At 53.6% G+C, this 22069-nt stretch overlaps 6 protein-coding genes and 2 pseudogenes across 6 annotated transcripts; 5 read left to right on the plus strand and 3 right to left on the minus strand.

Annotated features, from left to right (window-relative positions):
• Window positions 1-12: 12 nt before the first annotated feature.
• Window positions 13-2416, plus strand: SAPIO_CDS1292 (Formation of crista junctions protein 1; the record flags this gene model as incomplete). Its single annotated transcript, XM_016784595.1, has 4 exons — window positions 13-42; window positions 164-358; window positions 471-2282; window positions 2372-2416. The coding sequence occupies 4 exons, from the start codon at window positions 13-15 to the stop codon at window positions 2414-2416; spliced, it is 2082 nt and encodes a 693-aa protein (XP_016645711.1).
• Window positions 2417-3019: 603 nt separating this feature from the next.
• On the plus strand, window positions 3020-4621 carry SAPIO_CDS1293 (annotated as a pseudogene; the record flags this gene model as incomplete).
• A 372-nt stretch (window positions 4622-4993) lies between these two features.
• On the plus strand, window positions 4994-6791 carry SAPIO_CDS1294 (Folylpolyglutamate synthase; the record flags this gene model as incomplete). The annotated part of the gene is made up of 5 exons (XM_016784596.1): window positions 4994-5065; window positions 5131-5262; window positions 5334-6229; window positions 6300-6457; window positions 6520-6791. 5 exons carry the CDS (start codon window positions 4994-4996, stop codon window positions 6789-6791), a joined length of 1530 nt encoding a protein of 509 aa, XP_016645712.1.
• Window positions 6792-6956: 165 nt separating this feature from the next.
• Window positions 6957-10625, minus strand: SAPIO_CDS1295 (annotated as a pseudogene; the record flags this gene model as incomplete).
• Window positions 10626-11086: 461 nt separating this feature from the next.
• SAPIO_CDS1296 (3-hydroxy-2-methylbutyryl-CoA dehydrogenase) lies at window positions 11087-12082 on the minus strand (the record flags this gene model as incomplete). The annotated part of the gene is made up of 3 exons (XM_016784597.1): window positions 11087-11581; window positions 11678-11933; window positions 12045-12082. 3 exons carry the CDS (start codon window positions 12080-12082, stop codon window positions 11087-11089), a joined length of 789 nt encoding a protein of 262 aa, XP_016645713.1.
• Window positions 12083-14740: 2658 nt separating this feature from the next.
• SAPIO_CDS1297 (uncharacterized protein) lies at window positions 14741-16689 on the minus strand (the record flags this gene model as incomplete). The annotated part of the gene is made up of 4 exons (XM_016784598.1): window positions 14741-14772; window positions 14913-14959; window positions 15239-15629; window positions 15723-16689. The coding sequence occupies 4 exons, from the start codon at window positions 16687-16689 to the stop codon at window positions 14741-14743; spliced, it is 1437 nt and encodes a 478-aa protein (XP_016645714.1).
• Window positions 16690-17329: 640 nt separating this feature from the next.
• SAPIO_CDS1298 (uncharacterized protein) lies at window positions 17330-18470 on the plus strand (the record flags this gene model as incomplete). The annotated part of the gene is made up of 5 exons (XM_016784599.1): window positions 17330-17489; window positions 17717-17958; window positions 18040-18293; window positions 18350-18394; window positions 18452-18470. 5 exons carry the CDS (start codon window positions 17330-17332, stop codon window positions 18468-18470), a joined length of 720 nt encoding a protein of 239 aa, XP_016645715.1.
• A 1458-nt stretch (window positions 18471-19928) lies between these two features.
• SAPIO_CDS1299 (uncharacterized protein) lies at window positions 19929-21314 on the plus strand (the record flags this gene model as incomplete). The annotated part of the gene is made up of 4 exons (XM_016784600.1): window positions 19929-19991; window positions 20121-20185; window positions 20292-20421; window positions 20481-21314. The coding sequence occupies 4 exons, from the start codon at window positions 19929-19931 to the stop codon at window positions 21312-21314; spliced, it is 1092 nt and encodes a 363-aa protein (XP_016645716.1).
• Between the last annotated feature and the right edge of the window lie 755 nt (window positions 21315-22069).

Raw genomic sequence — 22069 nt, forward strand, 5'->3', positions numbered from 1 at the left:
GTTCCACCCGTCATGATGTCGAGGCTTCTGTCCGTGCCTCGGGTATGGCATATGATGGAATGCGGTACCTGAGCCAATCCGGTTTTGCCGAAGATTCTCCGCCAACAATTTTCCCCAAGCCGAGAAACTCTCGTCGGGTGAGGCACTCTTCCGGTTCTGGTAGTACGATCATCAACAACCCCAAATCGCCTTTCTCCCAGGCTCCATTGATCTCAACCAATTACCCTCCCCCGCTCCCCTCCACGAGCTCCTCATGCTGCGGACATCGCTTCGAACCGTGAGGGCGCTGGGCGGCACGCCGGTCGCGGTCGCTCGGGCTCAATGGCCCGCGAGATCAGTAGTTGGAGCCGTCACGAGGGTGCGTTCTTTTGCTAGCCTTTTTTTTGGGTCTCTTTTTGCCCACGACTGGAGCTCTTCTCGGGCAAAATTTTGCGCCAATTGAAGTTACTGACGTTGCATTCGTGTGATAGAGATATTTCGCCGATGAGAAAAAGCCGCCGACAGTAAACGATGTTGCGAAACCGGCAGCTCCCCCCGCTGAGCCGATTGTACCACCTTCCACTACACCCAAGGCTCCTACTCCCAGTGCCTCCACCACCACCACCACCGAGAAGACTGCCTCTACGCCGCCGCCTCCCCCTCCTCCCGCCAAGCCTAAGAAGGGCTTCTTCCGCCGCCTAAGGAATTTCGTCGTCACGCTCGTCCTGCTCGGCGCCGTCTCCTTCGGAGGCGGCGTCTGGTACTCGCGCATCAACGACAAGTTCCACGACCTCTTCACCGAGTACGTCCCCTTCGGCGAGCAGGCCGTTCTCTATCTGGAGGAACTCGACTTCCGAAAGAAGTTCCCGGATAGCGCGTCCCGGGTGTCCAGCTCGGAGCTTAACGACAAGCATGTGACGGTTGCTCCCTTGAGCGGCGCCTCGTGGAGGGTTGCTGACGGCGGCGAGCCTGCCGGCCGTCGGTCGAGCGCTTTGGACAAGAAGAAGGGCCTAAAGGCAGCAGCCGTTAAGGAGGCCGAGGAAGTCAAGGAACCTAAGGATGCCGTGGTTACCGCTGTCTCTGAACCCGCCGAGGTTGTTGAGCTCAAGACGGAGGAGCCGGCGCCGGCGGCCCTTGAGTCTGATCTCGAGACTCTCGAGATCGCCAAGATCGCCGAGGCTGAGTTCACGCCTCCCGAGGTTAACGAGCCTTCTCGATTCCCTCCCATCGCGCCCATCGATCCCCTCAAGGTCAACGATGCTCAGGAGCCCATCGTCCAGGATCTAGTTCACATGCTTAACGACCTAATTACAGTCATCAATGCCGACAAGGCCCACGCCAGATACGACTCGACTGTTTCCAAGGCCAAGAATGACCTCGCCAAGGTCGGACGCAAGGTCCAGGAGATGAAGGAGCAGATTGAGAAGAAGGCGGCCGCCGAGGTCAAGGCCAAGATTGACGAGTTCGACGCTGCCGCCAACACGCTGGTAGACCGCGTCGAGTCCGCCATGGTCGCCCAAGAAAAGCAGTGGCGCGAGGACTTCGAGCAGGAGATGACCAAGGTGCGCCAGGGCTACGAGGACAAGGTGCAGCTCCTCCTCGAGCGCGAGCAGAAGCTCAACGAGGAGAAGCTCAACACCAAGCTCCTCGAGCAAGCTCTCGCCCTCAAGAAGGAGTTCATCGCCGAGGTCAAGGCGCAGGTTGAGAAGGAGCGTGACAGTCGTCTCGGCAAGCTCCAGGATCTCTCGAACGCCATCACCTCGCTTGAGAACCTCACTACGGGCTGGAACGACGTGGTCGATCTCAACATCCAGACGCAGCACCTCCACGTGGCCGTAGAGGCCGTCCGCGCCAGCCTCCAGGACACGCAGCACCCGCGCCCCTTCATCAAGGAGCTCGTGGCGCTCAAGCAGATTGCCAACGGCGACGGCGTGGTCGATGCCGCCATCGCCTCAATCAACCCCAGCGCTTACCAGAAGGGCATCTCAACCCCCGCGCAGCTGATCGATCGGTTCAGGCGCGTGGCGTCCGAGGTGCGCAAGGCTTCGCTGCTCCCCGACGATGCGGGTGTGGCGAGCCACGCGACGAGCTGGGCGCTTAGCAAGGTTATGTTTAAGAAGGAGGGGCTCGCGGCGGGAGATGATGTCGAGAGCATATTGACGCGTACGCAGACGTATCTCGAGGAGGGGGATTTGGACTCGGCGGCTAGGGAGATGAATGGGTTGGAGGGGTGGGCGAAGACGTTGAGTAGGGATTGGTTGGCAGAGGTGAGGAAGGTGTTGGAGGTTCAGCAGGCTCTCGAGGTAAGTCTTCTTGGGATCATCATTGATATCAATCGATCGATGTCTCTCTTCTTTCTTAGGACGAGGCGGCTAACATTACAACTTTCTAGGTCATTGCTACGGAGGCGAGATTGCAGAGCTTGAGGACAGAGTAAAGTGTTTGCGAAGGTTCTCGGACCCTGGGCCCGGTGGGGAGAGAAGCACCTGAGGCGGGTGTGTCCGTCTCCCTCTCCCTTGTCCAAGAAAACAAAAAAAGGTTGCTGAATTTATTGGTCTCATAATTTCCTTTGTGATGCGATGTACAGTACAGGAGGATGGTATAGACGCACATAGGCACAAGATTACAGAATAAAATCTTTAGATGGTAATTGACTTTGATGCTGTACTTGATATGAGTTGTGAGAGAAGCTTGAAGCCTCGACGTTGACGTCGACCTCGGGGAGAGATTGATATCAGTTGATATCATTTGATTTCATGCACTTGAATCCGTTTGGTGAGGTCTACATAGGTCTGCCGTCACTGAAGCGAGCGCTATCCACTAATTTTTACAGAGATAATTGACCTCAGTTCGGGCGGCAGGCACAATCAATCTCCACTGTTCTCTTCGAACACTTCGACCCTCAATCTTCATGTTACGAGACCATTTCCCTAAGTGTTGCTGGACGCGGGATTTTTTTCGACCAGAGTACAAGTACAAGACAGAGAGTGCAATGTTGCAGAAATCCCACCCTTCTCATGAACCGCCAATTTTGAGAATCATGAACCGCCAGTCCCTAAGATGGCGGTCATCCGCTTTCACCTTCATCTCTCTCCCTCACGTCCCCCAATGCTCCCGCCCTCATACACCACATCGCCTTTACACCCGCCATCTCTCCATCCATTCCCGCACATATGATGACGCCCTCCGCCTCCTCACCACCCTCCAGGCAAACACCTCAGTCACTAGCCTCTTCAATGCATCCACCAAATCCCAGTCCTCCTCCAGATCCTCCCTCAATGCCCTCGCCATCCCCGAAATGAAAGAATGGCTCTCCCGCGCAGGCTACTCGACCTCCGACCTCAAGCGCCTCCGCTGCGTGCACGTCTCAGGGACAAAAGGCAAGGGCTCCACGTGCGCGTATACCGCCGCACTACTCCGCAGGGCCTTCTCCCACCCGATGGTCAGCGGCTTTGGTGAGCGCCGGAGGGTGGGTATGTATACGTCGCCTCACCTCGTTAGCGTGCGCGAGCGCATTGAGATAGACGGGGAGAAAATATCCCGGGACGTCTTCACGCGGCGCTTCTTCGAGGTCTGGGATAGATTCGGTGAAGTTGCTGCGAAGGACGGTGGGTTGGAAGGAATCGTGAGGCCGTTCTACTTCCGGTTTCTAACGATCCTCGCATTTCACGTTTTCTTGAGCGAAGGCGTCAGGGACGTGGTGCTGGAGTGCGGAATTGGCGGTGAGTACGATGCCACGAACATCATCCCGCCCGAAGCTCTCAGCGCCGCTGTTGTGACGCATCTGGGGATCGATCACGTAGCCATGCTAGGGGAGACGGTGGAGGAGATTGCGTGGCATAAGGCGGGGATATTCAAGGAGGGCTGTGTAGCTTTTACGAGGACGCAGGGACAGGGTGTCATGGAGGTTTTGAGGCGAAGGGCGCAAGAGAAGGGGGCGAGGTTGGTGGAGGTTACGGATGAGGATGTGAGGGTTGGGCCGTGGAATGATGGGGGAGGATCGGGGATGGAGGGGGCGTATCAGAGGGATAATCGGGCTTTGGCTGTTATGGCGACCATGTGGCACTTGAAGGGGGAGTGCGATCTTGCAGCCGCGAGGAGGGAGGCTTGGATTCCTGGTGCGTTGAGGGAGGCGAGGCTGAAAGGACGGGGTCAGGTTCTTCGGAGGGGGCGGATGACGTGGTACCTTGATGGGGCGCATACGGAAGAGAGTGTACGGCTTGCGGGGAGTTGGTTTGCGGGTAGGACGGGGACGGCCGAGGAGGAGAGGAAGAAGAAGAGGGTGTTGGTGTTCAACCAACAGGATCGCGACGCGAAAGCGCTCTTGGAAACGCTCGTTGAAGCGTCTGGGGGATCGGGAGAGTTTGACCTGGCGGTCTTTACGAGGAATGAAGTTGATGCTGAGGCGGCGGAGGGAGGAGCGTCGCCGGATATGATCGTGCAACAGGGGCTGGGAGCAACCATGCACACGGTATCGCCGGGGACGAAGACGGCGGTGTTTGGGTCTCTCGGTGAGGCGTTGCGAGAGGTCGCACGATACGGGAGCGACGTCGATGGCGATGGTGTTGATGTCTTGGTGACGGGAAGCCTGTACCTGGTCGGCGGCGTGCTGAAGGTAGTCGGCGATGATGGCCAAATTTGAATTATATCGATCAAATGCAGCGGCATTTCGATGTGTTCAGGTCCGATCAATGATCTACTTGCATCCCCATCTTACAGTAGACTCCCAGATACTATGCACAAGGAGAAAATAAGCACGTAAAGCATTAATTTATCTCATTAGATACCTTGAATAACTTCAAATCCTTCAGCTTACTTTTTTTTTCCCTTCTCGAAATATTAATTCTCACAATCTCTTAAGTTCAATCCGAGTTTATAACTCGGAGCTGGGACGTTTCGTTCGAGTTCCAAAGTTCTGCGGTTGACGCTATCGCTAGAATTTAAAGCCCCGGAAATTAAATTTCCAGGTCCGATATCGTTATCCACACTTCAACCTCACATCCCCATCCACATAATGAGCAAACCAGCCCGCCTCGGGGCGGCGCTCAATCGCTCAATCTACACGAGAGTCGAGCCTTCATACAGCGTCAGTAATGAACGTCGGAAAATTTCTGCCTCACGAAACAATTCAGTCGCTGACCCTCATGGCAGGATGCTATCAACCTCCTCAACTCGACACAGGCTGGATTCCGCGTCCTCGAGAACAGGAAACGCTCCGGCCATGTGCCGGGCGAAGAATCCATCACCCAAATGAAAGAATGGCTCCGTCTCCTCGGTTACACGGTAGGTCTCATCGCCTTTTTCCCCTCTCGCTCACATCCTCTACCTCACACACTCACTCACTCACTCCTCAGCCCCACGACCTCAACCGCCTCAACGTCGTCCACATCGCCGGCACAAAAGGCAAAGGCTCAACCTCCTCCTTCACCTCCTCCATCCTCAACCAATACCGCCTCTCCCCAACCCACACTCTCAGCCCCACCAAAATCGGGCTCTACACCTCACCGCACCTCACCTCCGTCCGTGAACGCATCCGCCTCAACGACGTGCCCATCTCCGAACCCGCCTTCGCTGCGGCTTTTTTCCACGTCTGGAAGGCCCTGGGATTGGATTCAGCGGAGCCGCCTGTTGATAGACCTACGTATTTCAGGCTGTTAACGCTGCTTTCTTTCCATGTGTTTATGAGCGAGGGCGTGGACGCAGCTGTGTATGAGGTTGGGGTGGGAGGTGAGTATGATGCTACTAATGTCTTTGAGAAGGTTGTTGCTGCGGGGATCGTTTCGTTAGGGATTGATCATGTGGGTGTTTTGGGGGGTACGTTGGGGGAGATTGCGTGGCACAAGGCTGGAATTATGAAGAGCGGGTGTCCGGCGTTTACGGTGCCTCAGGAGGACGCGGCGATGAAGGTGCTGAGGGAGAGGGCGGGGGAGAAAGGTGTCGACTTGGTCGAGGTCGGTGTCCATCCGGGTTTGAGAGAGGTGAAACTACGCCCGGACGAGGAGTTTCAGAGGAAGAATGCATCGTTGGCGATACGATTGGCCGCGACTGTGATGGAGAGGTTTGGGACGAAGGTGGATGTGAGTGGGGAGACGCTGCCAAGGGAGGTTGTTGATGGGATTGAGAAGTGTAGCTGGAGGGGGAGGTGCGAGACAATCGTCGGTGATAAGCAGACGTGGTATCTCGATGGCGCACATAACGAGCAGAGTCTCGACGTGGCATGCCGATGGTTTGGAAGGGTCTCGAAGGAGAGGTATTTAAGTCTTGATTTATTTCCTTGCTTCTCTTTGCTATGGAAGGTACTGATGAGGCCCTTGCTATAGGGACACGCCATCCGCTCTGATATTCAATCAGCAATCCGACAGAGACGCAGTCAAGATGCTCAACGTCACACACGATCACCTCTCCAGATCCAACACGGCCATCAAGTACGCCATATTCTGTACAAACATCACCTACAAGAACAGCTCTACTAAACCAGGTATGCCCCCCCCTCCCCAAAACTAAAACAGGACTTACAATTCTGACATCGGGCGCCCAAAGACCTCATCAACACCAACGTCGACCCAGACGTCGTCAAGAAACTAACTCTTCAAAACACCCTCGCCGACGTCTGGCGGACGCTCGATCCTCGGACCGAAGTTGTCGTTGCGCCGTCGATAGAGGAGGCTATCGCGTATGTTAGGGAGAAGGAGGAGGACCTTCAGGTGTTTATTACGGGAAGTTTGCATCTTGTCGGTGGTGCGCTGTCTGTTTTGGAAGGAGAGGATTCCGGGCTCAAGGGGCCCAAAGGTTTGAAGGATATTTCGTCGTAGATCTATGGCCCGCATGTGACTCTTTTTCCCCAAGAACCATTCAAGTCCGCATTGCTTTTTATATACCTTAATATCACCCCAATGTCCTCTCAAGAAAGGTTCCATCAGTAGCGAGGAAAAAAAGCCAAAGATCCTGCCAGCCGTGCGCCTACCATCGTTCAATCCCTACCGTCGTAGATTCCTACAATACCAACACGCATCCACGTCCAACTTCCGAATATAATTCTTCCTCGGCGGCCACTGATCCTCATCCTCCTCCCAATATCTCAAAGTCTGATACGTCCTCACCGTCCCAAACGGAGGCGCATCCGACAACCCGCTCATGTCCCTCGACATCTCTCCCGCCTCGTCATCGAGCTGACCAGGCAGGATGAACCGATGTCTCTGGCGCCCACATTTCCGACAAATACCATCCCTAATCTCCGGCACGCGAAGCGTAATTTTCCGAGCGAGGTCCGGTCCCGCCATTTTCGTAATCGTCCTCAAATCGACATCAAAGCTAGCCACAAGGTCCGGCTCGGAAACGTACACTGTCTGGAGGGCGGGGAGTCGAGATAGCGCTTCCCAGACGCACTTGTTCAGCGCGCGGAGGAGGGTCGTTCCGGGTATGGGGTCCCAGTCGGCGCCGAGGGCGTGCTCGGGGCCTTTGGTTTCGGAGGTGAAGTGGACGGAGTGGAGGGAGGAGAGCCAGGGATGGGGGTTTAGGGCTAGGAAGGCGTGGGCGGTTTCTATTTCTTCGGTTTGGAAGATGAAGGGGATGTCGCCGAAGATGCTGGGCATGGCTTCTAGGTACCTGTTATTTAGTGAGATTAGTCGAGGACTTGCAAAGAACTGAAGGTTTACCGGAGCATAACAACGAGAAAGAGAAAAAATAGAATTGGAAAGAGGACCCATACATCTTCTTACAAGTCAACAGGACAGGAACAAAGGGCGTCCACGTCGGCCTCACCTCCTCTCGCCCCCGTCCCTCCCGATACTTAACCTCCCGTACCGCCTTGCTCTTATCCAAATGCTCGACATAGCACTCAAAATGGCTCCTCGCCCTCCTCGCACCCAGCTCCTTAAACTTAACAGGCAACCCCCAAGCGACCCCCGGCTCCTGCCCCCACCGCCTCTCGATCCTAATCGGCTGCAACTTCCCCATCACCTCATACTCGTCCCAGAGCGCATCCAGCTCCGCGTTCAGCGCCTCGTCGCAAAACACCTCGTCGATAGGCTGCAGGCACGGATAGCTGAGCGGATCGAACACGGGTTTAGGATTGGAGCGGTCGGGGCGGGAACGCATGTCGATGTGGATCCCGTGCTGGTAGCCGCAGGTGCTCCATACGAAGGCGTAGATGATGCGCCGGACCTCGGGGGGTAGTAGGCTGAAGAAGAGGCTCTGGCGTTGGGGGTCGGCCGTGGAAGCGATTGAGGAGCGGTTGGGGTAGAGGTGTGGGGCCTCGTCGTACATGGAGACGTGGACCCCGGGCTCCCGTCTGGGATCGGTGGTGGTTTGGGCGTTCACCATGGCGGGCTCGTCTCCGGGAGGGCTGTCGTCAGGGATAGGTCCGGTGAGAGTTTTCCGGATGGCACCCAACAACACACGAAACAGCGGGAATCGACGGCCCGAGCCATTTTTATATTCGGTCTCTGATATCGTGCCCCTGAGTCTCCAAAAGGCGGAATTACGCCTCGGTCTATGGATGGCACGGTCGTCGGAAGAGGCGGTGGGCCCATCCAGACCGGGACCGTGGACGCTAACGGCGCCCGGTCCTAACCCAGGCGCCATAGTGAAGAGAAGAAGGAAAAAAGCCGCGTAAGGCTATGGCTAGTTAGGAATTACAAAGATGAAGGAAGCAAGTGTTCCCAGCTCATGCTAGGCTTGACAGTTCATGGTCTCTCATTCTTGAGGACGTTCTTGCGCCTGTTTCGCACAACGGTTCTACGAGGGTACACCTGCTGGTTAAACCGGGTTATACCCATGTCCTCGATGCGTGGTACTCGGTGAGTGTGATTGGTTGGATGCCCGATGCGGTGCAGAGCTTGAGCACCACTGTGAGTTCGTTGGAAGTGTTGACCGAGGCGAGAATGGGGCCATTTGGCTGGACCGGAAGGGCGGCTTGTAGCTGTGGGCTTTCTAGGCTTGGGTGCTGTTAATAGTGGGTGGCGGGGTGGCGGGGTCGGTGGGAGAGCACGAATTGTATCGTCCTCCAGTGGTTTGGTGCTTGTATGACATCGGGAAACCTCGGTGCTTCGTCAGCGATTAATCCCGCCAAAATCGCCCTGCTGCATGTGGCCTACAGAGCTACTGTAAACTGCCCAGGCCTGGCTATACTCAGAGCAGGGGTTCCTACCTGTATAGTGGTCGGTAACCTTCTGGAAATCCAACAAATTGGGTAAGATGGCCGAGCGGTCCAAGGCGCCAGGTTCAGGCACACCTGAATGGATATTCCTGGTCTCAGAAATGGGGCGTGGGTTCGAATCCCACTCTTATCATGAATTTTCTTTTTGCTGTCAGAGCAGGTTTACCTTTTTCGCTGTCTGCCATCTTTGTCTATGTCTTTCTTATCATTATTATATCTGCTTTTTATTTCTCTGTCTGTCTGTGCCTTTTATCGCATCATTGGTCCATTTGAGCAAATCTTCAACATTGAAATCCTCTTTACTGCTGAAACCTACACAATCCGCGTCTGCAGCTCCTCCCCAGCAACCCACCTCTTAATATTCTCCACCTGCTGCTCATACCACGATGACATCGTCTCCCTCGTCACATACCCCATATGCGGCGTCAAAACCACCCGACTCCTCCCCTCCACCCCCCACTCCGTAGTCCTCCATTCGCTATCCGCCGGCAACGGCTCCAAATCAAACACATCTACCGCCGCACCCGCAATCTTCCCCTCCTTCAGCACATCCAACAGATCCTTCTCTTTAACCAACGGCCCCCTCGACGTATTGACCAGGAAAGCGGTAGGTTTCATCTTTCGTAAGTCTTCGCCGGACACGATCCCCCGTGAACGATCCGATAGCACGAGGTGCACGCTGAGCACGTCCGCCTCGCGGAAGAGCTCCTCCTTGGAGGACGTGACTCTCACGGTCTTCTCGCCGGGGAAATACGGCGAGTCGACAGGCAGCCCCACGGAGCGTACGCGATCGTCGGCACTCTCCTGCGTGAGGTTCTCGCTCCAGGCGATAACGCGCATGCCGAACACCGTAGCCATGATACGCGCAACGTTCAATCCCAACCGGCCGAGTCCCAGCGTCGCGAACGTCTTGGAGGGCAAGGAAGTGGCTAGGGACGTCTGCCATCCGCCGGCATGGATAGAATTGTGGGAATCTGGTATATCGCGTGCGAGGGCGAGGATGAGGGCCACGCAGTGCTGCGTCGTCGAGTCGGGCGTGGGGTTCGTGGCCGTTTGGGTGCGGTTCTTCTCGAAGGTGCCCGCGACGGGGATGCCGCGGGCGGCGAAGGTCGGGAGGGAGAGGGAGGCGTTGCGGAGGCTCGTTGTGAGGAGGAGCTTGAGGTTGGGGAGGCGGTTGATGAGGGTTTCGGGGAAGGGGGTGCGTTCTCTCATGGTGCCTTGGGAACGGTGTAAGCGGCAATTTTCCACGAGAATTTTCGTAGATTACTTTCAGTAAGAATGTAGGTGTAAACTCACAGATAATCTCAAAGTCCTGCAGCCTTTGGACGAGAGCATCGCGGTCGGCATCGCGAGTGTCTGGGTGGTTGTAGGGCGGGAGGGTGTCCTCGAATATGGTCACCTTGAAGGATGCGGGGTCCAGAGTCGCGAAGAAGCTCTTGGAGAAGCCCTGGTAGTCGTCGAGGACTGCGACGTTGAGAGGCGAGGCCATCTTGGAATACTTTGGCCAGTTTCTTCTGTATGGTGATCAATCTCGTGCTATTTCTTTTCCTCTTCGGGTCTCAAGAAGGGGCAACGACTGAGGATTTATAGTTGGCAGGTCAAAGACTCCGTGTTTAAGTGCCGAAGATGGAGACGCGATATCGGGTGCCCCTCATCGCAGTTAGTCCCAAATTTGAGTCAATTGAGACGTTGAACACGAATTTTGAATCTGCAAATTGATTGATTGATAATGGAATCCAACTGTTGTATTGATCAGCAAAACTGGGTGACGCAATTCAAGACCAAATCAGCACATTCACGAGCGACGCGGGTTTAGCTTCACTTCAAGCTACCACGCAGTTTTATCGCATTCTATGAGCATTTTCGGGTTCATGATTAATCTAGCAAATATACATTCGACCCTACAAGTAGAATCCATCTAGATATACAGACAGCACATCCCTCCTCAATCTAAAACTTGCTCGGCATCCTCATCCCACCATCCAGCCGAATCACCGTCCCATTCAACATAACATTCTCAATCCCATGCTTCACCAACGCCGCAAACTCCGGCGCCTGCCCCTGCCTCGCCGGATACTCCGTAGCCCTCAGCAGCTGATTCCTCACCTTCTCGCTCATGTTGGCCTCCATGGGCGACGAGAAGATGCCGGGAGCGATCGTCACGACGCGGATGCCGTAGCGCGAGAGGTCCCGCGTCATCGGCAGCGTCATGCCCGCGATGGCTCCCTTGCTAGCTCCGTAGGCGACTTGGCCCCTCTGCGCTTCGAAGGCCGCTACGGAGGCTACGAGGACGACGACGCCGCGCTCGTTGTCCGGGCCGAGGGGGGTGGTCTTGGCGAGGTGTTGGAGGAATTGACGGACGGTGTCGATTGTGCCGCGGACGTTGACGGACATGACCAAGTCGAAGTGGTCGAGGCTGAAGGGGGAGCCGTGGCGGTCGAGGATCTGGAAAAAAAGAGGGAGAAAGAGTTAGTAGATATTTCTTTTTTATCATATTATAGAAACGTAAGATGAAGGCAAAAAGGAGGAAATGTATCATACCAACGAGGGGTTGCCAATGCCAGCAGCGGGAATGATACCACCGAGAGGCTTGCCGGTCTTCTCAATCCACGCCATGGTGCCGGCGACGGCCTTGGAGATGCTGTCGGTGTCGGTGACGTCGGTTTGGAAGAATCGGGCGAAGGAGCTGAATTCGGAAGCGGCGGTGTTTCCGAGGGTTTCGTTGAGGTCGAGGATGGCGACGTTGCCGCCGTTCTGGCCGATCATCTCGACGGTGGCCCTGCCGAGGCCGGAGGCGCTGTTTGAGGGCACATGGTTAGTAGCTGGGTTATTCGTCGGGAGGTTTGGTTGTTGTATAGGCGATGGTGGTTGACGAGTTCTGGAGCTGGGGGAAGGAAGAGCGCCTTACCCTCCGGTGACGACGAATGTGCGACCTTCAATCTTCATCTTGAGCACTGAGCTAGTGGAGCTGAGCTGCGCACTTGGAGGGGAAGATTGCGGGGAACAGGAACCAGACGCTGAAGGGTTATAAATGGATACAGCTTGGGATTACGGGTAAGAGTAGCTCCCCGCGGAAAGAAATCAATTTGAATTAGATTGGCAGGCGAAGAGAAATATCAGCTCGGCCAACTCCATCCGCCTGGTCATGTTAGACCTTTTGTCCATTTCCCAGAATTCCCCGGCTTCTTCACCCTGCCGGCGTGGGGAAAGCTAGCTCGGGCATCCAATTGATGGAGATCTCATGTTGCATTTGGTAGACTTGAGCCTCGGCATGATCCAATTCGGTTCCAGTGGCTTGGCCTGTACATCTGGTCCCGAACACCTTCTGTGGGGTAATACAGCAACCCTCCAAACCGAACAATTTGACCTGGACCAACACAGCTTTACTTTAGTACCGTGACGAAAGGGAAAAGAATGAAGAGGAGAAGGAATAATGGCATACTGGTGATATAAAGTAGATAATATAATTAAGGAAAAGGAGATTTATTTCTAATGATGAAAGTCTCATCTCCACAGCAGTTTTCCTCGAATGCACTGTCGTCAGTCAACTATCGTCAGAATCATGGGTATCCATCAATGATGCCGCTTCGGATTGGAGCCGTCAAGGCTTCAACTGCTCTTTTTTTTTTTTTTTTTATCTCCGGTGGAAGAAGTGGCCCGCTGCCCCCTTCCGTTGGATCCTGGAAAGTCCGATATCAAGACGGAGCGAAGCACTATCCACCTAACATAGCCAATCGAACGCATGCCTGATGACAAGATACTCCTCTTTCTTTCTTTCATTTTTATTATAATATATACTATTTCTTTTTTTTTTTTTCTATCTGCTCTGTAAACGGATTCCTGTTCTGCTGCTATGAACTTATAGACATGTGTTGAATCTATATTAATCCTATTCGATTTGCCGCTACTCGATGAGAAGAGATGGCCACAACGTGTAAGTTGTGCGTCATCACGATGCGCAGCGGTGGCGAACGTCTCTACGGGAGACTCGACGACCTGAAAATAGATAATATTAAGAATCTGTGAATGGGCAGGAACCCTATACTCCAACATCTTTCCCTTGGCTCTCGGCCTTCATACTCGTCACAACTACCCATTTTCATCCTAGCTTTCTCACCGAAGACGTCAAGAACCAACCTGCTCTTTGTGGCTGCAGCACAATAAAATAGATGGGTCTAGTCTCCACGTCCATACTCTAGTACGCCCTCTTTAAAGACTTTTCCTTCATTTCCGACCATAGCATGCAGTCTTTCCCGCATGGTGACAGCAGTCCATGAAACCTCCCGGCATCCAAAATTGGTCATTGGGCTCGTACGTCATGAACTCCTTCCATCGGTGGCTCTGGCTATGATAGTAGTCCCATCTGAGACCCTTGCCACAGGTGTAAGTTGGACCAACACCCTTTCGTTTGTTGCATTGGCCCTTCTTTGCGCACCAGTAGTAGATGTTGGCTTCGCAGAGGCCGAGGAGGAGGAGGAAGACGGTGAGAATGTTGAGTCTCATGTCTGTGCAGGAGGGGTGCACGTTGGCAGATGAAGTCTGTCTGGTACGAGCGAGGGCCTGATGCTAACTTGGTTATATCTTTTTTGACCCCGGAGAGTTGGAGATATCGTGAAAGGTTATAAGTGAGTCCAAGGAGGTGTAATCGAACGGAAGAGGAGAACACGCGACCACGCTTACACGGCGGACGAAATATTACTTCCCTCGCGTTAAATATTTTCATGACAAACCGAAGTCTATGGTGAAATAATAAACCCGTCTTACTAGTCTTACTGGTGTCGTTACCAGGACCCTTGTCACGATCACCACCGCTTAAAAATTCAGATGGTCCGAGGAAACGATCTGTGTTGACCAGTGATGTTAATAAGACTATTTTTGAATCCTACTTCGAATTCACACAGCTACGAAGTCTTACATGCCTCATTCCCTGCCCTCAATGCGTGTGGCTGTGTTATCATTCATCATGCTGCCAGCGAGGTTGAGGCACCAGCGTGCGTCGTGCCCTCGTGTGCTGTAATAATCCGCCTTCGAACAAGACTCGAGAGACTTGAGAGACTCGGCTTCTAGGTTGATATTGACATTGTAAGTACAGGATGACTATCATATTGAACATTGGAGAGTTTCTGGCGCTAGGCTGAACGGACAGAACCACAACCAAGACCCGATCGAACACCCCATTATCGAACTTCGATCGGCGGTCGTCCCTCACATCGCTTGATGACATCGAAAGCGCGCCTTGCTCGATACTTTTGACAGCGCTGGACTTCAAATTCCAAGCCCCAGATGACTATTTACGTTCCGTTTGCTTGCGGGGATACGGTTTATAGCTAGACAGGACATCAACCGGCATCATATCCTCGGCCCCATCACGGATCCTACTGCCGTCATGGCTGCGCTTCCCGAAAGCGGTACGGGATCGTCGAGGGTGCACATGCCTCAAGCATGATATCCGCCTTAGCTAGATCATCAGCCGCGTTCCTAGTAAAAGGAAAATTAGAGAAGAACATAAGCAGGCGTATTTGGATTTCAAGTGGAATTTCTCCCAGCCTCACTCCTGTCTGTGAAACATCTGGCGAACAAGCCAATCAATTGAGCCTCTACGAGCTAAACCGCCATGCCTTCAAGAGTGCTAATATCTGACAGTAAAGCGACGACGGTTAAAGGTCCAAGGTCAGTGACTCCTAACAGTCTGCCGGGTAACAGGGGAAACCCAGCTCTTGAGAACAGTCAATCTCCTTGAAACCTGCTGGTTAGGGTGAAGGTTTGCTTCACGTACTGCATGGTCCCAACAACATGGCGAATAGAATGGCTACGCGCTTGTCTCTGAACGGTGTGAAAATGCTACGATTAGGCTCCTCTCCGCCAGCGACCGCGTATGACTTCCAGGGGCAGGGATAGGGCCTGAAGGATTTTTGGATCGTCTTTTTCCTTATCTCGGTGGTGAGCCCGGATGTGCCTAAACAAGCGTTAATGCTACCAACCAGGGACGAAAAAAAAAAAAAAAAAAAGAGAGAGAGAGAGAGAGACTCGAGTCTACCGTCGGTAAGACGACCGAGATAGTGAGCGACCCGGCTGGATATGCTAGAAGAAGGGGATACATACCGTTGTAGGCTATCGGGCCGGGGATATCCGTGCCTTATTGTCGCCGGGCAAAACGGGCAACGGTACCCCGGCGATTCATGAACCAAGCCGTGGCGAATCATCTCGTTCTTTCTCCTGAAGCCCTGCCCAGGCTTACTTCGCGGACATCCCTGGACGGGACAGTGGTGCGGTCTTGCTGATGAGTGCACGTTGGCGTGAGAGTCGAGCAGATACTGTGTTTGGAATGGCTTCGCCTGGCAGCCCTCAAACGTGCATTTGAACATGCCAACCTCGGAGCTCGCGGAGCCGCTCGTTACACTTAATCCGGAGTGCTTTATACTGGCCGTCTGGGCCTCGAGCATTGAGCGTTCTTGACGCGCATTCTCCCGCTGGCGTTGAACATATATGTCTTCTGCATCAACCGTTAGAGGCAGTCTAATTTCAATGGGCCCGAGTTTTCCTAACTTGCCATGGATCTTCCTTGACTCTTCTCGTTGAGATCTACCTATCAAACTGTTGAATGTGTTCTTAACAAAACGCTCGACTGAGCCAATGTGGCGAATAACGCAAAGATCAGACTCCCCAGGCTGTGGCATTCTCTGAATAAAGGAGCTCGCGTGCTGGCCATATATGTCCAGTTCCTCAATGGTGTCCAGGCCAACCAGAACATCTACTGTGAGGCTCTCCAAAATGTGTAGCTGTAGAGAGAGCTCTTCGCTGCGTGGCAGGAATTCCATCACACCGCCCACGTCTCCGACGGAAAACGTAGCCTCGATTACTCCAGAGGTAAAGCCGATGCTTCCATCTGCAAATTGAAGCTTCTCTCTAACGGGATGGACCGTAAATTCCCTAGCACGGACAAATTCGGGACTGACCAGATCAAGGTCGGATCCCGAATCAACCCTGGCGCAACTAACTGACTTTCCTACGCGGCAGATGAGACCCTTTTTGGGTGGTCCTATGCTGTGAACTCGAAGCGCCTGCAGGGTTGGAACAAGCTCCTCAACAAGAAGAACTTTGTTCTTGCTGAAAACCTCCGCCGTATCCAAAAACTCCAATCCCACAATCGCAGGCATGGCCAAGTCGGAGAAAACATAGAATGTACAGCTCCAGCCGATATCGCAGTCTGGGAAGGAACATTCTGTGGTAACCTGTCCCACCGCCTGGACTGCTTTGCCGTTGGCAAGGGAGAAGCGCATGTCCTGCTGCGGCGAATCGATAACCAGACCCAACTTGGTTGCAACATCTAAAGATATGATGTTGTCGTCGGACCCACTGTCGGGACATGCCATGATAGTGTCAGTGTTACCGATGACAAGAGGCAAAGAGTAGCGTTTCCGCCGCCTTGTAGCTCTCTGCGCTGAGCGCTGAGGGGCATTGGTGGGAGACTCAAACTGAGGCGGGTCGCTGTCGTCAATTGGGGGAAGTCGTTCGGCCCCGGGCGCTATTGTCCAACCCAGTCCGGGGTTCATTATGTTCAGCAAAAGGGCGTCTTTTCTACTCAGCCTAGGGCTGGATCTCGTATTGACGGTCGCACGGGCGCCATGAAGTCGGGGGTTTCTTCGCTTCGATACACCTCGTAATGAGGGGTCCCACGGTGAGTACTGTCGAGACGATGCGTAAAGTCAGAGCAATACTTCCAGAGGTAGGATAATATATGGGGCGAAGTTTAAACGGACCAGGTCAACCTCTGAGTCCGTGTCGGACTCAGATCCCTTGTCAGACTGGCATTCATCGTCTAGCGCCAACTGAGGCCGAACTGCTTGCAATACTGGCGAGGCTGGCTCGCCAGCGTCTTCTCCATCGTTAAAAAACACATCTATATCCATCGCACCAGGGGAAAATGGAAGATAGACTGCAATTGATGCTATAGTGTCAGAGGATAGAGGATGGGGCGTATCGAATTTTATGGCTGACAGGAAGTAGAGTCTAGGCTACATTGCGGCAGTGGTACAGCCTCAGCGAGCCTGAGACCCAATCATTGCTTCACACGATGGGGGCGGATTGGGTTGTGTGGTGGCTTGAAAAGGAAAGAGAATTGTGCATGCACGCCCGCCTCTTTTCCCCAAGTCATCAATCATGGTTTAACTGTTTCTCATCCTTGTTGGCATCATGGCGCCTCTGGGCCCAACAGGAAGCGATAAGGATCGGAGCCGTTATATCGATGGGTTTCCAGCCCTCGCTGCGTTCATTGCGAGTGACCGCGATGGCACCTCAGCCATCTTCAAACGCTTTAATCGACTTGCGGCAAGGAACTTACTCTACCTGCAGTGTGAGCTGGCAGAATTACAGGATAAGCTGGACACTTTCGATTATGAAGACGGGAATGCGCGAGACACTTTGCAGTCCCTGCGAAATTGGGAAGAATATAAAGCCAGAGCACAACCAGAACGGATGGACCTATTGCGGAACATACGAGCAACGATGAAAGAATACCGCAAGTATCCCACAAGTCACAGAGCAGTTTCTAATTCCTCACTGACTCCCGTGGTCCTCTAGGGGAGGCGATGCTTTTCGAAAGCACCCTCGCATCGATATCACCGCCAGACAGGAAAACCTGGAAGGCGTTTCGACTCAACTTCTTCCATGGGCGGCCCGAGGACCCTGACAGCTTTCCAATGCTTGGGGGCCATGCTTCTGACATGTACGATGATGTAGACGATCTTGTGGCATTACACTCATCGGAGCCACCCGATAGACTTACAGTATTTGCCCAGAACAATTTTGGTTTCTTGTTTGAGGTGAGCATTCCCACGCTATAGTAGACAGGGCTCTCTGCGCATGTAACCCGGACCTAAGTTTATATCAACGACATCCGCTAGGAGACAGACACCCATGGTGCCACAACCGGCCCGCATGTTGGATACGCCTCAGGGCAGAGAATATCGACTTTTATCTCCTACCTTAGCACCATACTGGCCGCCTTGTTCATGATCGGCGCCATTCTGATCTTGTACAAGGTGAAATCGGATGACCTAAAGCTGGGACTTGTTGGTCTCTTTACGGTGGCGTTCGCGGCGAGCGTCGGGTTGTTAACAAACGCGAGGAGGGCGGAAGTATTTGGAGCTACAGCCGCGTGAGTGAGAATAACACGTATTACATCGATAGGCTCGCCGAGCTAACGAGAACCAGCTATGCCGCGGTTTTGGTCGTCTTTGTTAGCGGAGATCTTGGGTCGTAAGTAGCGTTCGAATGCAGGAAGATGACCGAGTTGCTGAGAAACCAAACCTATAGCTCGAGCAAGAACCAGTGAATGATACGAAGACCCATCTCACCCTTGCGAGATTATGGCCCAGTTCGAGATATTTTCCAATCTCCGGTAAAGCGTCACTATTTCCAAGCCCCAATGAACCCTTCCATCCGGTGTTCTGACGTCAATAGTTGTTATTCTGATTGTGGAGATGTTCCGGAAGGAGCCGGATTGACGCATTCCTCGTGTGTCTGTGTTACTACGATGCTTACTCTGTCAAGCATCATCACAGTCTTCTCCAGCACGCCTCTGTCGCATCATCGCAAGCCTTTGAAAGACGAGCATCGAGGCCATCTATGTGAGCGGCCGGGACCCTATTTTCTTGGGGCCATTCGCCTCGGGGGCGGAAATTGACTCCTGAAAAGAGAAAAAAAGAAAGAAAGAGAAAAAAAGAAAGAAAGAGAAAAAAAGAAAGAAAGAAAGAAAGAGAAATCGGTTTTTGGATGCTAGATTCCCAAAACACAAAGTGTAGATCGCCAGGCTCTGTTCACCTGCGGTGGAGCTGTACGCAGCAAGGACTTGGTAGCGGTCCATGGCAGAATGCGCTGGATCAAGCCGTACCAGCAGCATATCCCCGCTATTGGGGGAAGAAAAAGAAAAGACGTCGAAAATTTGTGGACACAGATTGGCAGAGGCCTGCCATAGCATCTCGAGGTCGTGGTCGTCTAATGTGGGGACTGGACGATCCACAACGTCAATCCATCAAAGAGGAAGGTTTAAACTGAAGCATGTGCTTTGTGCCTCCCACTCCGAGGCCTTCGATAATATTTCGTACTTTGTAGTGGTTGCTGTGTCAGCGAAAAGTCACATCTTGATTGAACCTTGAGTTCGACCAACCGTTTGTAAACGTTTGCCTTTGCCGTTTGCCGGAGAAGCTAAAGACTGCAGTGGATCGCGTGCCCCGTCAACCAAGTCTTGGTGTGTGCTGTGAGTCTGTGACCATCAATTGTTGTTACAGTTGCCCACCGACGATCCCACCTTGCAGCTCTGTGCTCTGTGTTTCTTATCGCAAATCCCCTATTCGCAAATCCGTCTCGAAATTCAACTTAGAAACCAAACCCAAATTGAGTATTTCATCTGCCATTCTTCTTTTCCGCATTTAGAATCCTCGACGTAGTTTTCTTTGTTTCCATTTGCGCCTACATCTAGATCGGTCGTTCGAAACTTTGTTTCTTCTTTTAAATTATCTGCTTTTTTTTCCCTCCGAAGTCAAGGAGTTCCGAGCTTGCCGCAATCGTATCGTCGTATCGAATACCCACGTACCATTCCCTGTCGAAGAACCCCTCAAGCCGAACCACCATCTTGATCCCCACGAATAACTGCCTCCATTCCTCGCGGATATCCCCCTCTGCCTCGAGCGACAAGGCCCCGTGGGCCTTCTTTCCCTCCACACCGGGGCGGATATTTACGATTCCCGCCAGCCGACATTGACGTGACGTATTCCTTCTCTCCAAACCCGCCATGACGAGACCACGCGGCTCTTCGGCGGCGAGCGAGGAGAGCGCCGGCGTGCCCCTCGACCAGGTACGACAGAACTTTCTTTCACGATGAAGCCCCGAGGGTATTACATTCGGGGTGTTAAAATGCCGCCCTTGGAAGGAGAAGAAATTTGCTGGAATGCGACTGGCTGACGGGACGCTTATGACCTTCTAGGAGCTCGGGAGTATGTACGATTACCTTGCCAAGGTTATCCTCCTAGGACCCAGCGGATCGGGAAAGTGAGTCTTCTTCGGATTCCTCGCGGCCTCTTGCCGGATTAGGCACAGAACGCAGAGCAGGACAAGGGCCAGAGCAGCGTGTGCTAACTTCGGCTGGCTACCACAGGTCATGTCTTTTGCACCGCTTCGTCAAGAACGAATGGCGAGTTCTCTCCTCCCAGACCATCGGCGTCGAGTTCTCCAGCAAGATCATTAAAGTTGGCACTGGTGCGAGGAGGAAACGCATAAAACTACAGGTACCGCATTGACAACGTTGCCCCCTCACGGCCTCATCGGTTCTAACTAGAAACGAAAGCTCTGGGACACAGCAGGCACAGAGCGGTTCCGCTCCGTCTCGCGATCCTACTACCGAGGCGCCGCCGGCGCCATCCTCGTCTACGACATCACATCCCACGCCTCCTTCCGCGCCATCCAACCCTTCCTAAACGACGCCCGCGCCCTCGCCTCCCCGAAACTCAGCGTCCTCCTCGTAGGAAACAAGCTCGACCTCGCCTCCGACGCCCTCATCGACACGAGCATACCGCCCCTAACCCCCAGCAGCGTAGGATCCACAAGCACGACCGCCACTTTGCGTCCCGTACCCAGCACGACGTCCCTCTCCACCATCACCACAACCGACAGCTCCAGCACCATAAGAGGCGGACAGCCAGGCTCGGTATCCACATCCCTTGGCACCGCGCACTCCCAGCGCGTAACCGTCGCCCCCGAAGGCCGCGAAGTCTCCTCCTCCGAAGCCACGCGCTGGGCTAGCACCGTCGGCGTCCCCGTCGTCATGGAGGCGAGCGCCTTCACGGGCGAAAACGTTGACGAGATCTTCGGCCGGCTGGCGCGCATGATCCTCACCAAGATCGAGCTCGGCGAGATCGACCCGGACGACCCCATGAGCGGCATCCAGTACGGCGATAACTACGGCGGCGGGTGGAATGCCGGCGCGAGCGACGGCGCGAGCATCAAGAGTTCTATGACGGCGGGGACTATTGATGATATTGGGGCCGGGGGACCCAGAAGGAGGAGAGGGCGCGGTGGGGGGAGGATGGGGAGGAATAGAGGGGGGAATTGGGCGGGACTTAGGGAGTGGGAGGAGGTGTTTACAATTGGGAATAGGAGGAGGGGTGGGAACTGTTGTTGAAAGTGCAGTGCGCTATGAGGGTTACGTGGGCATCCTTTTTTTTTCTTCTTCTCTTTTCTTTCCTTTTTTGGAAGATCTTCAAGGTAGTTGGGGCGTGGGAGGCCGGCGGCTTTCTCCTTTGTTCGATGACTTCTTTCTTTTCCTTTCTCTTTTCTCTTCGTTCCCTTCATTTCCCTGGGATCCCCGGTTTGCCTCGAGATGAGCCTCCAGACTAAGGACTCGATCCAGGCAAGAACTGACGCGGCTTTCGACGTTTTGACATTTGATACGATTAACAGAGCAATACTCTTGATGCAGAGGGGTTAGACTTACTTTCGTCCCTTCCTTTTGGTTTCTTCGGTTACTTTCCTACATTCATATTATATAGCTTGCATTTACAGATATGTAGTTAGCCACACTAATCAAACAACCGTTTACGACATTGATGCCTTTCCCCCTCAGATTTAATGTTACGAATACCCCGACCTGGAGTACAAGATGTGCTAGCAGCCTTGGATACCGGTGACCGGACGCATTACAATGTGAAATGTCAGACAGGTGGAGCCGAGCTGCAAAAAAGCCGCGGGACCACCTACTCCATAAGGGTAGGCGATCCAGAGTCAACGCGGCGGATGGAGATCCGGAGTGCCTTTGCTGGGGAGAGACTTAATGCCAAGACTTTTCCGCAGCGTGATGGTTTTCCATCCCATGTTGTGAGAAGCGGGCGAGAAAAAAGAACTATCGGCACATGCGAAGTGTAAGAGGAGATGGGCTCG

The sequence above is a fragment of the Scedosporium apiospermum genome (assembly GCF_000732125.1).
Source record: "Scedosporium apiospermum strain IHEM 14462 chromosome Unknown SEQ_SAPIO_0055, whole genome shotgun sequence".
NCBI classification, from domain to species: domain Eukaryota; kingdom Fungi; phylum Ascomycota; class Sordariomycetes; order Microascales; family Microascaceae; genus Scedosporium; species Scedosporium apiospermum.